The sequence below is a fragment of the Poecilia mexicana genome, unplaced genomic scaffold (genome assembly GCF_051168715.1).
Source record: "Poecilia mexicana isolate PSO_F unplaced genomic scaffold, ASM5116871v1 scaffold_3, whole genome shotgun sequence".
NCBI lineage: Eukaryota > Metazoa > Chordata > Actinopteri > Cyprinodontiformes > Poeciliidae > Poecilia > Poecilia mexicana.
Genome location: NW_028263372.1, coordinates 14,574,573 through 14,589,228, shown reverse-complemented (window position 1 = coordinate 14,589,228; position 14,656 = coordinate 14,574,573). Strand labels below are relative to the sequence as shown.

The 14,656-nt window shown below is 40.4% G+C and overlaps 2 protein-coding genes across 2 annotated transcripts; both read right to left on the bottom strand.

The window, feature by feature from the left end:
- Positions 1-399: 399 nt before the first annotated feature.
- Positions 400-8,199, bottom strand: atic (5-aminoimidazole-4-carboxamide ribonucleotide formyltransferase/IMP cyclohydrolase). The gene is made up of 16 exons (XM_014981506.2): positions 7,884-8,199; positions 6,785-6,895; positions 6,490-6,616; positions 6,257-6,400; positions 5,345-5,433; positions 5,084-5,235; positions 3,399-3,555; positions 2,876-3,001; positions 2,688-2,795; positions 2,520-2,605; positions 2,349-2,438; positions 2,006-2,131; positions 1,833-1,925; positions 1,576-1,758; positions 791-946; positions 400-695 (listed from the first exon to the last, which is right to left on the bottom strand). The coding sequence occupies exons 2-16, from the start codon at positions 6,801-6,803 to the stop codon at positions 576-578; spliced, it is 1,776 nt and encodes a 591-aa protein (XP_014836992.2). The 5' UTR covers positions 6,804-6,895; positions 7,884-8,199; the 3' UTR covers positions 400-575.
- A 1,980-nt stretch (positions 8,200-10,179) lies between these two features.
- mnx2b (motor neuron and pancreas homeobox 2b) lies at positions 10,180-14,618 on the bottom strand. The gene is made up of 3 exons (XM_088004207.1): positions 13,176-14,618; positions 11,951-12,111; positions 10,180-11,262 (listed from the first exon to the last, which is right to left on the bottom strand). The coding sequence occupies exons 1-3, from the start codon at positions 13,612-13,614 to the stop codon at positions 10,828-10,830; spliced, it is 1,035 nt and encodes a 344-aa protein (XP_087860333.1). The 5' UTR covers positions 13,615-14,618; the 3' UTR covers positions 10,180-10,827.
- Between the last annotated feature and the right edge of the window lie 38 nt (positions 14,619-14,656).

The window sequence follows — 14,656 nt, the reverse complement described above, 5'->3', positions numbered from 1 at the left end:
TTAAGACACTAGGGGAATAACAACGCTTTTTTTGGGGGGTGTGGGGGAGAAACATTGCCGTCTTGTATAAAGCAAATAATGCTAGCATGCAATCAACTACTTAACATTCATTTTGTTCATATGTTGCCAACTTTAAATTAGTATAAAAACACTCAGGTAAGCCGAGTTTCGAAATCAAACAAGCAATATGACCAAAAATAGTAGTTGCGAATTTGTTCATGCATATTCTATAGAGAATCGTGATACTAAAATAAGTGGTTGTTTTTTAAATATTGGTGGAACAAACTTGTCATTTTTCAAAATGCGATAAATTCAAAATTACTTAAAATAATGTACTAGAAAATGCAACTAAATACCAAGTTAAAAATTTAAGAGAAGGAAGATAACAGACCACAAGAATAAAAACAATACTACTCAGCAATTTATTTGAATTACCTACATTCTACTTTTACAGCTACTTCATTGCTCCCTCATATTAGAACGCAGCTAGTGTTACAAAAAAAACTAGTAGTGATTTCTACACTTCTACGACAGTAACAGCAGGAATGTCTCAGTATCAGAAACGTTGGTAATGCTCAGTGATGGAAGAGTCGCAGGCTGGTGTGCACCAGAGTGATGCCCAGCTCATTGCAGGCGTTAATCACAACCTCATCAGCAGCAGAGCCCGCAGGAGCTGCGATGAACTCCACACCGCTCTGCATACGGACAGACAGAAGAGACGGTTACTCTGCAAACTGGGCTGACTTTCACGCATGCTAAAGAGCGTGTACATGCTTAGAGTGCAATTTACCCGTTTGGCTCGATCTATGTTGTCTCTGAAGGGAAAGAAGGCGTCCGAGCTGACGGCGACGGCCTGCAGGGAGCTGATCCAGTTCTTCTTTTCAGTAGCCGTCAGAGACTCCGGCACCTCATCGTACATGGACTTCCAGACAGCCAGGTCTGGGCCCTGCAAGCATAAACCACACAAAAAACTTTAAAAAAAAACACAACATCAATTTCCGTTTTGGTCACAGACCACAAATCCTTTAAACTAAACACTCTGTTTTCTACTGCTAGTCTCACAGCTTGGGACAAACTGTAGATGGACTGAAAAGATTAATTGCAATGAATCAATTACTTAATCATCAACTAATTTATTAATCGATTCATCATTAAAAGGTTTATGAAGACTCAAAGGTAATTTGTTTTTGCATGTTTATGTTAGATGTATTCTTTTTGCTGCATAATTTGCTACAAACGATGAAGCTAAAGGAATGCCATTATTGCAATCTAGCCACAAAAAAAAATTGTTCAATTCCTTTTTTAAATAAGGAAATAAATATGTTTATTTGCATCTATTAACGTATTTCTAATCTGCAGAATGTGTCAGTTTTCTTATTAGATTAATCGTCAGAATAATCAATCGATTAATCATATACAACAATCATGAGTTGCAGTGAAATCATGTTTTTCTTGTTGCATCCTGTTCTTCCTGCACAGACACACACACTTCTGAACTGATGAAATGCAGGCAGAGCAGAGCTACAAAAGACATGGTGGTCATCTCCTCCTCTTCTTCTTCCTCCTCCTCCTCACCTCGCCAACGGTGTCGCTGACAAACTGGTCGATGGCGTTGGCCATCTCTGCTCGCTTCACGCCGCTGCGAAACTTCATGCTCAGAACACGAGGGTGGTGTCTGAGCCACCAGTTGTCCGCCTTGTCACCCGCCAGCCGCATGCAGTGGATACGAGACTGCTGACCGGCGCCGATGCCAATGACCTGGACACACCGCAGGCGAGTGGAAAATTCACGCCGAGTCGGATCATTTCACTCAGTTTCCTGCCTGGACTCACCTGTCCGGCTTTAGCGTAGCAGACCGAGTTGGACTGGGTGTACTTGACAGCGATGGTGGCCACGGTGAGGTCACGCAGGGCGTCCTCAGACAGCTTGTGGTTCAGGTCAGAGAGCAGTTAGCGTTGATCGCTCAGGCCGTGCAGGTGAGCAGCGGTGCATCGCAGAGACTCACCGAACCCTTGGAGACAACATTCCTGAAGAACTCCTTGTTGATCAGAGCGTCGTTCCGCTTCTGCTTGAGGTAGAGACCAAACAGCACCCTCACCTCTGTGTTGTCAGGCTCATAATCTGGATCCATCTGGAAGAAAGGAACAAGGTGAAAAAAAGAAATCGATTTTATTTAACAGGAAAAACCATTAAACGGAAGCAAACGCAGCACTGGGCTTTGCTTCAGTGTTTTTGTTACTTCTTCGATTATGTAGGAAGGTAAAAACACATTTTCTCCATCAACAGACTTGAGGAAAGCAGAGATAAACTGGAGCTGCATTCTCTAGTGAGACTTGTGCCGCATTCACCTGAAGCACGCAGTAGTTGCCGTTTTTCTTTTTCGACAGAATTTTAAGTGCCTCCTCCTCATAACCAGGAGCTATGATGCCATCCGACACCTGAAAATCACCAGAGCGAAGCAAACAGCGTTACATTCAAAATAACAGTCACCTACTCGTATTCGTTTCTTTTTTATTCACCTCTCTGGATATAATCTTGGCTGTAGGAACATCACAAACATCCGACAGAGCAATAAAATCCCCAAAAGACGACATTCGGTCTGAGCCTGGAAGGATTTCATTGACGTCAATGGCACACAGATTCAAACACAAAATACTTTACATCGATAGACTCTCAGCCTGTTTGACCTCTTGCTCTTGCGTACGCTGTGGCCAGAGGGGTGAGATCCTTCAGCATGTCATGGACCATGCACACTTTGGCTTCCTCCTCACTCAGAGGAACTCCTACTGCAGCTCCTGCAGCGAGGAGGCGGGAAAAACCATGCAGGTGAAGCAGCACAGACATATTGAGGAGCGGCATAGTATGATCGTCTCACCAGCAGGGCTGACGTGTTTGAAGGACGTGGCAGCAGCCATGCCGAGGGCGGCCTTCAGCTCTCTGACCAGCTGCCAGGCGTTCAGAGCGTCGCAGAGGTTGATGAAGCCCGGAGAGCCATTTGCCACTGAGGGACAGAAAATAGTAGAGCTCAAAATTATTCAGATGTTTCAAAAAATATTTTCATGGGAACAAAAAGTTTGTTGCAGGAAATGGTGTTCCTGTCGCCGAGAGCATTACTTCATGATGTAAAAAGGAGCATCAGTTCACAAAAGATAATCTGTTTTCAATTGTATTAAAGTTGTCAGGTCAAAAATTGTTTCTGCTTAATATTAATTGAAAAAAATACAGCAATCAAATCTTGGTGTTTTTCTTTGTTTTCCTTTGATGCATTAAAACTATGAAGTTTGATATGCACATCTATAGTAGTTAGAGAGAAACTTGCATTGTGTTCAGGTTTTCACACTTTTAAATTTGAAATTAAAATATTCCCGTCAGCTGAGCTGTCAGCGATGTGCCTGTACCCTTGAGCGGGAGCTCGGAGCGCAGCGTGAAGATCTGGGCGGGGGCTTGGTGGGGGTTCATGCCGTAACGGAGGGGCAGCTGGGACACTCCGCGACTGTACTGCCCACGGAAGTAGTCAGATATGGCCTCGTCATACTGCGCTGTATGTGTGAAGGCCTGGAGAGGGAATCAAAGACACATGCATGAGCCTGGTTCACATTTAAGAATTTGACTAAAAATTCACTTTTTGCCATTAATCCACCCAGAGTAAAAACTGAGGAAAGTATTTTTGTCTGCAAGCTTCACCAATCAGTTACGGTTAAAGTTCAGGTGACCTCTTACAACACCTGTGATAAAAAGTTTACTCTGGACTTTGTCCTGCTCTGACCATCACCTTTTCACATGCACACACAAAAGAAGAAGAAGGAAAAACAACATCATATAGCCCCTCTTTATGGATTTTGTTTTTCCTGACCAATTCCAAGTCAAACACACACAAAATCCATTCATTTAATTGCTTTCATGTCATCAGATTCCAGAAGTCATGAAACAAAATGTTGAAATGGTCTTCCAGTTTTAGAACGTGCTGTAGCTGCTGATTTGGCATCTAGACTCAAAATATATGAATTAAATATATCAATTTTGAAATATATAACTCTTGGATTTGCAGAAGATTTGTGTAAAAGAGTTGGAGTTTATTCAACCAGATGCATCTCAAGTATAAGAGTTTGTGAAAACCTGCAAATGTATTCAATTGTTTGAAAAAAAAAAAAATAACATTAAGGGGATAAAAAGTTAATGAAGTAGTGAACTGGAGAACTCCTTCAATCTGCTGCATCCTAGAGGTACAAATGAGCATCACTGAAGATCCTTCTGCAGACTTTATAACCAAAACTGTTCTAAAGAAGATTTAACATCCCTGCTATTGTTTGCACAGCTGGTATTTTTGATTTTCTTATAATTTGCTTTTCTTATCTCTAATTTAAATGCAAAAATATACGTATTCATTTTGTACATTTTTAAAATCCAATTATTCTGCAACCTGCAGTCTCTTTTATTTTGTAAATTTGTCCTAGTACAGCCGAAATTCCCCACTGAGGGGCTATAAAGTTTATTTCTATTTCTAAATCACAGAGAAAAGTTTTAAAATTAAGTTGTGATGAGCCTAATCAAAGATAAATCATGTCATTTAAATGTAAATGCACATGAAAAAAATATTTTCATCATTATATTTTTATACTTTAGAAATTGGAATGAAGAAAAAAAATGTCCCCACTCTCAATTTTATTTTCCCCCCCAAACGTAAAGACATGGAAAATGGTAAAAACAAAAAAAACAAAAAAATCACACAATTTTCTCGTATTTCCAAGAGAGTCTGAGCCCCATAAAACTCTGTTATCACAATTTAGTTCCTATTAAAATAAAAACTAATGAAAAAAAGACAAACTTAGAAGAATCTCAGATTTCAAAAGGAATTAAACGGTTTTTTGTTGTTTTAAATGAAAGACAAAATAAAAATAAAAATCTTAAGTTTCCAAACATCTGAATAAAAATAAATAAATAAATAAAAATATTGTAGTGCAGGACAGAAAAACAAAGCAAGACTTTTCATACACGTGTCAAAACTTGAGTCAATTAGAAACTTCTGCATTTTAAACACAGCAAACGGAAAATAGTGGGGGAAAAAAAAACGAAAATGCCTCACTTTCAGAGCCAACGTCCTGCGGGTTTCCAGGGTCGTGTCTTTGTCTCCTGAGTTCTCCATCTCCTTGGCAACCAGCGAATAGTCAGCCGGATCGCACACAATGGTGACCCGAGCGTGGTTCTTAGCTGCTGCTCTCAGCAGAGTTACACCGCCTAAAGAGACACCAAACGTTCAGACTTCTAAGCAACAACTGTTGGTGGTTTTACTTCAAAATGTTCATCTTACACAGACTGCATGAAGGCTCTCATTAGCTTGACTTACCAATGTCAATCTGCTCCACAGCGTCCTCCACAGTCACATTTGGGCTCGAGATTGTCTTTACAAAAGGGTAGAGGTTGCACACCACCACTCTTTAAAGAACAAACAGAAAAACAAGTTCACTAATTTAATCAGGAACATACTCAAACATCCATTCACAAATGACAAGAATTAACATTGAACTGATTAAGTATGTACGGGTAGCAGCTCTGAAATGCTTCCTCGTTTCGTTTTATTGACTATCAGTGAAAATGCAAGTTTGTATATAAAAATACTTGGACTTTTAATTCAAACCTTTAGGCTTACATCAGTTTTGGGAACAAAGATGTTTCAACAATTTTAGTCATGGTGGACCAAATTTGTGAAATCAATTACATTAAGGATCCAGTTCCTTTTTTTTGTTTGCTTTTTATACAATAATAATCAGCAGTAGTCAGTTCAAGAACCCTAAATGTTTAGTGTGCATTGCTCTCATTTCACCGACTTCTGCTACACTTTTCTCTAAAGCCTCATACAGTAAATTTCCCCAATTACCCTTTTCACAGAATCTACTGGTGTTGAAATAAGTAATTCTCTTCACAGAACTTCACAACAAATTTATTTATTTTCCCACCAAATCAGTTCCAGAGGCCCCAGCACGGTGTGTCTGCAATTTAATCATTTTCTGCTGGTCTCAGTTAAACAAGAGTCACAAGATGATCAGCAGTGCTTGCTGATAACATGCGCATGCACTGCCATTAAATCAGATGAGCTTGTGAAGTGCTTCAAAGCCACAAGTTGCAGAGGATGTTTGATTTAAGTCAACCTTGCAACAGTTTCTCATCTGCTTTTAAATAAGTGAAAGAACTGTAGAAGGTAAAAATACAGATAAAAGACTGGATGTGGGTTTAAATACTGGAGATGTTCCCTCCTCACCTGACCAGGCTGTATCTCAGTTTCTCCATGTCTGCAGAGTCAGAGGCGCTTTTCCTGGCCAGAATGCCTCCGTGGACAGCAGGGTGCAGGGTCTTCACTCTGCCTCCCAGCATCTCTGGATGTCCGGTCAGCTCAGACACATCCCTGACACACAGGTTAAAAAGAAAAAGAAGAAGCGCCCTCAGCACAGAGCAGATTTGAACGCAGCCGAGGGGTCCAGCTAAACCACCAACCTGACAGCCAGTCCGGCGTCGCGCAGGGCTTTGGCTGTGCCTCCTGAGCCCACCAGAGACAGGCCCACATTCACCAGGTGTTTGGCGAAGTCCACCAGTCCAGTTTTATCCGACACACTCAAAAGAGCTGCAATGACAGAGACTCGTTTAAAGTAAGTGTTTCGGCGAAGCAAAAGCTCTGCACGCTGGCTAATGCTAGCTACTTAGCTAGCTCTGCGCGTGTGGAAGAGAAACACTTCATCAGAGGACAAAGCTTGAATAGAAGTTGGGAGAGAAAAAAACACCGAGCTCTTACCGAGCTCTGTGGAGGCCATGTTCACAGCTGCAGTGTGAGAAAACGCTCTCTCTGGATATCAAGCTGGCTCTTTCTGCAGAGGCTGTTTCACTTTCAGTCAGCGCTGAAGAGCTTAACCAGCAAGAGACAGGGAAGTTTTCAAGCTCTTCACAAATTCATCATGTGCTTCCAAACTCCAGGGAACCGCCCATCTGAGGTCGGCCACCGTAGGGCGGCCAGTCCCACAAACCAAACGCACCCAAAACGAACCAACGGCGCAGAAAATGTGCATTTTCACGCAAAGGGTTACGGAGTCCGACTGGTGACATGGGAGAAACAACATAGAAATCCTGGCCAGAACTTCATAATTGGTGCCAACGACTCTCATGTCACCAGACGAGCTCCTTTAGAAGTGGTTGGGAGCGTTTTTTTGTTTGTTTGTTTGTTTTTTTTAGCTTTATTGTCATGTTATAATCAAAGCATGTATTGCTTTGATTCTTCCACGCATATTTGATAAATCCTTCAATCGTTGAATTCAAGTCTTTATGCAAAACTTCAGTTTTTTAAAATATGAAGTCAAAATTTTTCCATATAATCCCCATATTCTTGTCTCACTGATATTTTTGCCTCATACCTAAATAAATACATCATGTTTTTGTTGTTTTACATAAAAAAACAAAACTGCATCAGCTCGGAGTCAGCAAAATAACAAAACAGACCAACATTGTATTATAAATTTTCCTTAAAACTACATGAATAAAAAAAACTACATAAGGCATGAACATTTCAAGGACCAATAATTAAAAATAAATACATCTATGTGACAATTAAAAATATTTATATATATTACAACAACGTTACTGAGGAAATAGTAAAAGTAAAAAAAAAAATACCACGTTTTAAAAAAATTACTGAATAATTTTTGAGAGTGTCTTCTTTTATTTTTCCACCAGAGGGCAGACAGAGCTCATGTACGAAAACTGTGAACGAATGGACGTATCTGATTAGCAGCTTATCAGATGCATGATATAGATATTGCAGTATATCTATGAATAAATAAATAATTTTTTTAAAGTCTCTTTACATAATCGAAACTTTAAAGAAAAACAATGAACTTTACCTGACGAGCCATGCTGCGCTGAACCAGTGATGTAAAGAACAAGGAATCTCAGCTTTACTTTTCTCTATTTGTTGATTCAGTTAAGTGTTTCTGCAGATAATCGGGCACTGAAGGTTACGCTGACGTCGAGATTGGCACCATTCTCATTATAATTGGCGCGACACCTGTAACGCATATTTCCCACAACAATAAATGACGCTCTATGAATACATTCGCCCCGCTGACGCCTCTTCAATAAACTTTACTGGTAAAAAAATAAATAAAAATGCTGCATTTTCAGGCTTTCGAACAGCGTTTTAAGTCGGACAGATGTGGATTTATTGGGCACCGCAGTACTTGTCCATTAGTTAAGTGACAGGACAGGGCCTTGAGAAAGCAGCAGCAATACGTGTGATTACGTTAAAAGATCGCGCAATCTGTTCATATTTACGTAATGAGCTCGACGTTTTGCTGATTGATTAAACCGCGGGGTGTAAATATTTTAAGGGGCCCCTGATTTATAATCCAACAAAGCAAAAAGACGCCAATTTATTTGTGTAACCATGAAAATGGGGGTTTCTGGTAACCACTCTGACATCTCAGAGGTGACTTGAGTGATTCAATAGACCGTGAAACGTTTTTATGGTAAAACACAGGCTCACTATGCATTATTGGTTCAAAAATGAAAGAAGTGATGGAGCCGTCAGCACTTTCGTCTGAGGGCCGTCGAGAAAACTGACAGCAGTATCAGCACTAAGTGTAATTTATGCGCAGGGATTTTTTTATTTTATTTTTTTATCAACGTGACGCCTGAATTTGGATTAAATTACAGGATAAATAGAATCAATGGCCTCCGTATATTGCTCTCCTGCCTTATCAATTAGCTGTGATTTTTGTTCTGTGTCAAAGGGGCCTTTTGTCAAACAGATGACAAGTCACACAGCTATATTAGGTCCTATTGATTTGCATGATTTTTCTTCAGCCTAATTAAAAAAAATACACACACACTCAGTGGTTGCTGAGACATTTGACTGAGCAAACTATTCAATCAGTCAGGTGGATTTTTGAAACATAAATTTGTTTTGAATACAAAGTTTATCCTAATCATCAATTTGACTTGAAAATCACGTTTGCTTCGTTCGGTTTAATTGTTTTGTTTTCCTGCAAATTATTTTTCAGTCAGAAGTTGTACCTTTATGAAAGTAACCACACCCAACTGATTCACATCTTTGAATCAGCTGGGTGTGGACAAAATGTGTGCTTCAGTGTTCTTCCTTTCACACTAAGATATGTAGTATTAGAGTAAATTCATGACGTTAACAAATATCGATGTTTATTAATTTTGATGGAATCAGATTCCATTTTCATCTGGTCTAAGGATGTGACAGGGTCCCCACTGTGCTCTCAGTGTATAGACATTTTGAATATATATATATATATATATATATATATATATATATATATATATATATATATATATATATATATATATATATATATATATATATATATATATATATATATATATATATAAATCTGGACATTTCTAACAGGTGGATGTTCACTGTGAGAGCCATGTTGCATATGTGAATTTGTCTGCATGTTGTGTGGTTGCTTTTGATTTCCTTCAGCCTTTTTCCACTCTATAAAACACGAATCGTTTTTAAAGGATTAGTCCTTTATTCTCCATTCACAACTGTGATTGATCCTGGGTTACCAGTGAGACTGAACGAACAGTCTCATTGGCAGACAAGATAACAAACTACAATTCCAGTTTTTAAAGAAACTTGTTTTTTGTGCTAAAAAAAGAGTCAGTGAAATCATGTAATCTCACATGTGGTTGTGGTCTAACATGGGTAAAAATACACCTCATCAGCTGTACACCGACCTGCTCCTTAATCACACTGGTGCCCAATAAAAGTCTGAGTCAGTTCAGCTAAATGTGCTGTTGCTGTTAAAAAATGGCCTTGTGTGACCGCTCACCATTAGGCTTTTGATTGCTTTGCTTCCCTTCATTAGTTTAATTATTTGGCTATCAGTAAACACCTCCTAGTAATTAATATCTGGAGCCTTTTGGTAAATTGCAGCTGATGTGGAAATTTTGATGTGCATTACACAACTGCAGGAAACAACCAGCAGGAGTTTTTACAACAGGCAGAGTCTACACAGAAACAAACATGGTATTTCTATTTGGCATTTGTGTGGCTAACAGGTGCATACAAGTTGTAAACAGTCAGGTTTTTTTTTTAATATATTTTGTTTACTAATGAATAATGAATGAAAGTGTGAAAACAGTTGAATAATTTCCAGTCGTGTGTTACTTTCGCTTTTTTTATTTCACAGTTGTACCACAGACAAGTTTGACATAAATACGATTCTAATTAATCTTTGCAACCATTCAAATAAATTAAACTCATTCACTTGCATGTCAGCGACAGGAACGGATTCATCAACGTTAGCAATGACAGACAAACAGTGATATTTACATTAAAACACGTGACGTTCACGTCGCAGTACCATGCAACCTGTTTTACCTTCGTGGCTCTTGAACGCAGCACAAGCTGTTTGTCCTCAGACTGTCTTTACATCCTTCATTTACAGAAAATGTGTTTTTATCAGGGTTGAGCTCCAGCTGTCAGCAGGTTTAACAAACAGGATGTTGCCAAATAATAAGTGACATATTTGCAGGATGATAAAAAGCTCATTTTTTCACATGCTACCCAGTTTACAGTACATAAAGTGATTTTATTCAGATACTAATTAGTCCAGAATGTGCTGTGTTAATTATTAGTGTGTGTGTGTGTTTTTTTTTCTTAAAAAAAAAGAAAATACTTTTTTGATGGAAATGAAAACATACATATTTTTCAGATTTGGAAACTGTTTTTAGAGTAAACACAAACAGCTGCTTTTTGAGCAGTTGTCCTGGTAGAATCTCTGTAACATTCAGGGTCTTCCTGGGGTCTCCTCACAGTCCTGCCCCAATCTTCCGGTCTCCTCCTCCTCCTCCTACCTGAACCCCCTCCAGCTCATCATCAGAGAACGGGCTGAGGGGGTCGTAGCCAAGCTTGCTGCGGTGCTGCAAGAAGTCTGTGGACCGTGATATTTCAACTTTGTTGCTCACGGTGATGCGATACCCATGCTGGCTCCCGTCCTCCTCCTCTTCTTCTTCCTCTTCGTCTACCTCGTCGCCCTCCTCCCCATCCTCTCCGTCCTCCAAACCGTAGTCTGCCCGTCTGCCGTCCACATTTAAACCTCGTCTGGCCTCGTCTGTTTTGTCGCTGGTTACTTTTCCTGCACCTCTAAGCTGCTCCCCCTCCGCCTTGCTGGAGGCGGATGCTTGCTCCTTTGCTTTCCTGCTGCGCTTCCACTTCATCCTCCGGTTCTGAAACCAAATCTTGACCTGCAGGGGGCGAATGGAACGTGATAGATATTTTTAATACATTCGAAAAATAAGATCTGTATGACAACAGTTCAAACAATTGAATTTGTAAAGGAATTGCTGGGAGATAAATTTTATTTTATGTAATTTCATTCTTTTTTTTAAATTTTCTGTTGGCTCAAATCTCCTTTGGAGAAAAGTTCTATCCTTCATTTAACCCTGCCACTGGTAAAATGTAATACAAAATGTATTTTAAGCCTATACGCAAAGAAATGACGCAGAGTTGGAGGTCATTGACAGTGCAGACTGGATTTATGAACAATCTAATCCTTGTTGAAATCGTGTATAAAGTTTCATGTTTGTGTGAATTATTGGTTGTTTTTAAGTCTGTTCAATATTTTAAAGCTTTTATGGTAAAAACAATATATTGACTTTGATATTTAAAGCTGTAAATTAATTTGGTTTTACAGTTACTCTTTCTCCGCACAGTGTTCAAAGGTTGGCCTGGCTGTGACAGGCCAAAACAAACCGTTAGAAATTGTAGGAAAGCCTTGAGATTTAGCCACAAAAATCCAACATATCAACGTTAAAGGCAATAACACGCAGCAGCCTGGAACGAGAACTTTCCACGTGTTTGCGTTTGAAGACTTTCACCCTGAGGCACGATGAGCTCAGAAGCCAAACCTCCTGATCGATGATGCCGTCTCACCTGCGTCTCGGTCAGCATCAGGGCCGTGGCCACCTCGAAGCGCTTGGGTCTGGACAGGTACTTGTTCAGTTTGAACTGGTTTTCCAGCTCCAGGAGCTGCTGGCTGGTGAAGGCCGTACGAGGCCTGCGACATTTCCCCAACAGGCCGGACTGAGGGCCTGCTGGAAGACGAAGAGCATCAGTTGTCAGTCACATATTTCAAATTCTTGCTATTTGTCTCGAGAGCAGCAAACAACTTTGGTATAAGGCGTATTTGAAGTTGGTTACAAAGCAAATTTAGGTTCATTTACATTTTCTTTTATATATCTAAATATTTGGAACAAACACAGACACCTCTCTTAATTATAAAACACCAAGGACATTAGAAGTTCACTGTGATGCTGTGGGTGGGAACAGGGACACATATGCCAGCACTCTGTGGCCATCATTAACTATAATAGCTTCACTGCAGTTTATTGTTGACGGGGGACGCAGCAGAAGCGGGCGCAAGGGCCATAAAAACGCAGGCATGCCATTAACTTAATGAAAATCCAATGAAGGCTTTTGGGGTTTTATTGATGAACTACAGTACGTTTTAGGTGTTTGTTTATAGTTACTTCGTCACACAAAGACAATTTTCATCTTGTTGGCGTTTATAGAGAAATAAATGAGACAAAATTAAAAATATGACACAAGGATAAGCAATAAAAAAAATGGAGACGCACTGTACAGCGAGAGACGTAGGGGCTTGCAGAGATGGAGCACTACAACTTCAAACTCTGGAGGAAATACTGTGCAAATATTATTCTTTGAAACTAAATAAATAGAAATAGCAAAATATTTTTTTATTATTATTTGTATTTCCTTTATTTAACCAGGTAAACCCCGTTGAGATCCAGATCTCATTTTCAAGAGGGACCTGGGATTATGAACAAACAGTAAGAAAAATAAAAGGTTAAAAGGAACATTTATTAATTCAGAATTTTTTAAAATTTTATTTCAAGTGTAGATTGTGCAGCTTTGAAAAGATGGAAAGAAAAAAAAAGAAACCAAACGAAAAAACATCCCAACCATATAATAATAATAATAATAATAATAATAATAATAATAATAATAATAAACTATCCCCGATGTCTCAGAAACATTATAAACAATATCCTCTATTTTGTTTTTCTTGGAACTTTTTTGCCTGTTTTCTTTTCAAATTTTTAAAATTCACGTTTTGGGTGGAAATAAATCTGCTCACACTTACAGGTGTAATCCGGCATCCGCGGCATCATGATCCCGGCTCGGATCCAGTGTTCCAGGGGCAGAGATCCGGCCATGGCAGCCGCCTTCAGGTGCTCCGGGTAGCCCTGTGTCAGCTGCGTGAAGCCGGTGTATGCGAAAGCTGGGTGCTGCCCTCCCAGAGCGCTCAGTGGATACATCGGTGCCGGGTACATACCGGGAATGGCGCCCGGTGTCAGAGAAGCCAGGCCTGGGTGCGGGAAATTTAGGACGCTCGGTTTGGGGATTATTCCCGTCTGAAGGTGAGCGCTCCGCGGGGATGGGGTGTCTGCGCGATGGCAGGAGACCGGGCTGCTCCCGGGGCTGTCGCTGCTCAGGCCCGGGGAAACGTCTCGACCGCCACGGTTGATCTCATCGGCGAGGAGAGCGTCGATTCTGAAGTTTTTAGACTTTTCCATGTCGTCCTCAGTAAGTGGTGAAACTTTGAAGCCTTTGACGAAAACAAGCTGAGAAGGTGCGCACCTGCGCCGTGCGTCAACACGCAGACAGTGAAGCCTCTTCAGTGAGACGTTTTCATACAATTAGTCTGGGAGCGAGCAGGGAAAAAAAAAACATTCATTAACGAGTTATCACTATTTCAACGCTGTTTTATGACACTTGCATCCAGTCATCCTTTCTTCTTAAGCGCACTTCACACATATCGCTCTGCACCATTAAAACTACAAAGGTATGCGGCTCGCCACCATTCGCCCCTCTCCACCTCGGGGGGCCGGAGCGAGCTGGGATTGGCTGGAAGCAGAGCTGCTCCGACGGGCCTCTAATCAGCTAATTACTCGCTCGTTTCTCCCCCCCAGAAAGCATTCAGAGTGAGGTAATGTTCAACCCTTGTCCCGCCTGCAAACACCTTCAACTGTATTGAAGCGCGGGGGTTACATTAGAAGATTGGGCACTTATATGTTCAGTCGGACTCTCCCGAGATTGGAGCGACTCGGCACAAAGAAAAGATGCTGCGGAAATCCTCCTCAGCAGCAGTTTCAGCATCAAACGGGCCTTCGGACTGCTCAGAAAACAATCTGTCCATCATTTAGCTTTTTAATACGAACGCCTTGCCTCGTCTCATGCTAAGGGCATACCATTTCCATTAAAGTTTACGATCAAGAATTGCACACAAATCGTATAAAACTGTAATGACTTGGCAGAGGAGGCCTTAAGTTAATTGGCCTCCCGCTTAATGTGGACTAATGCCATTTTAAGACTGAAAAAGTCAAAGGGCGTCAGCGAAAGATGAGTCTCATTCAGTGGTTGCTGGGGAAATGACAGAAGGTGATGGATGCCTTAAATCTCTCCAGAAATGTTTCTTGATGGTGCATCACTGACAAATTCTCATCAAACATCCCTGAAGCTCCTTCATGCAAGGAATTGTGTCGGAAATGTCTGCAGCCTGCTTTGAAAAAAAAAAAAAAAAAAATATATATATATATATATATATATATATATATA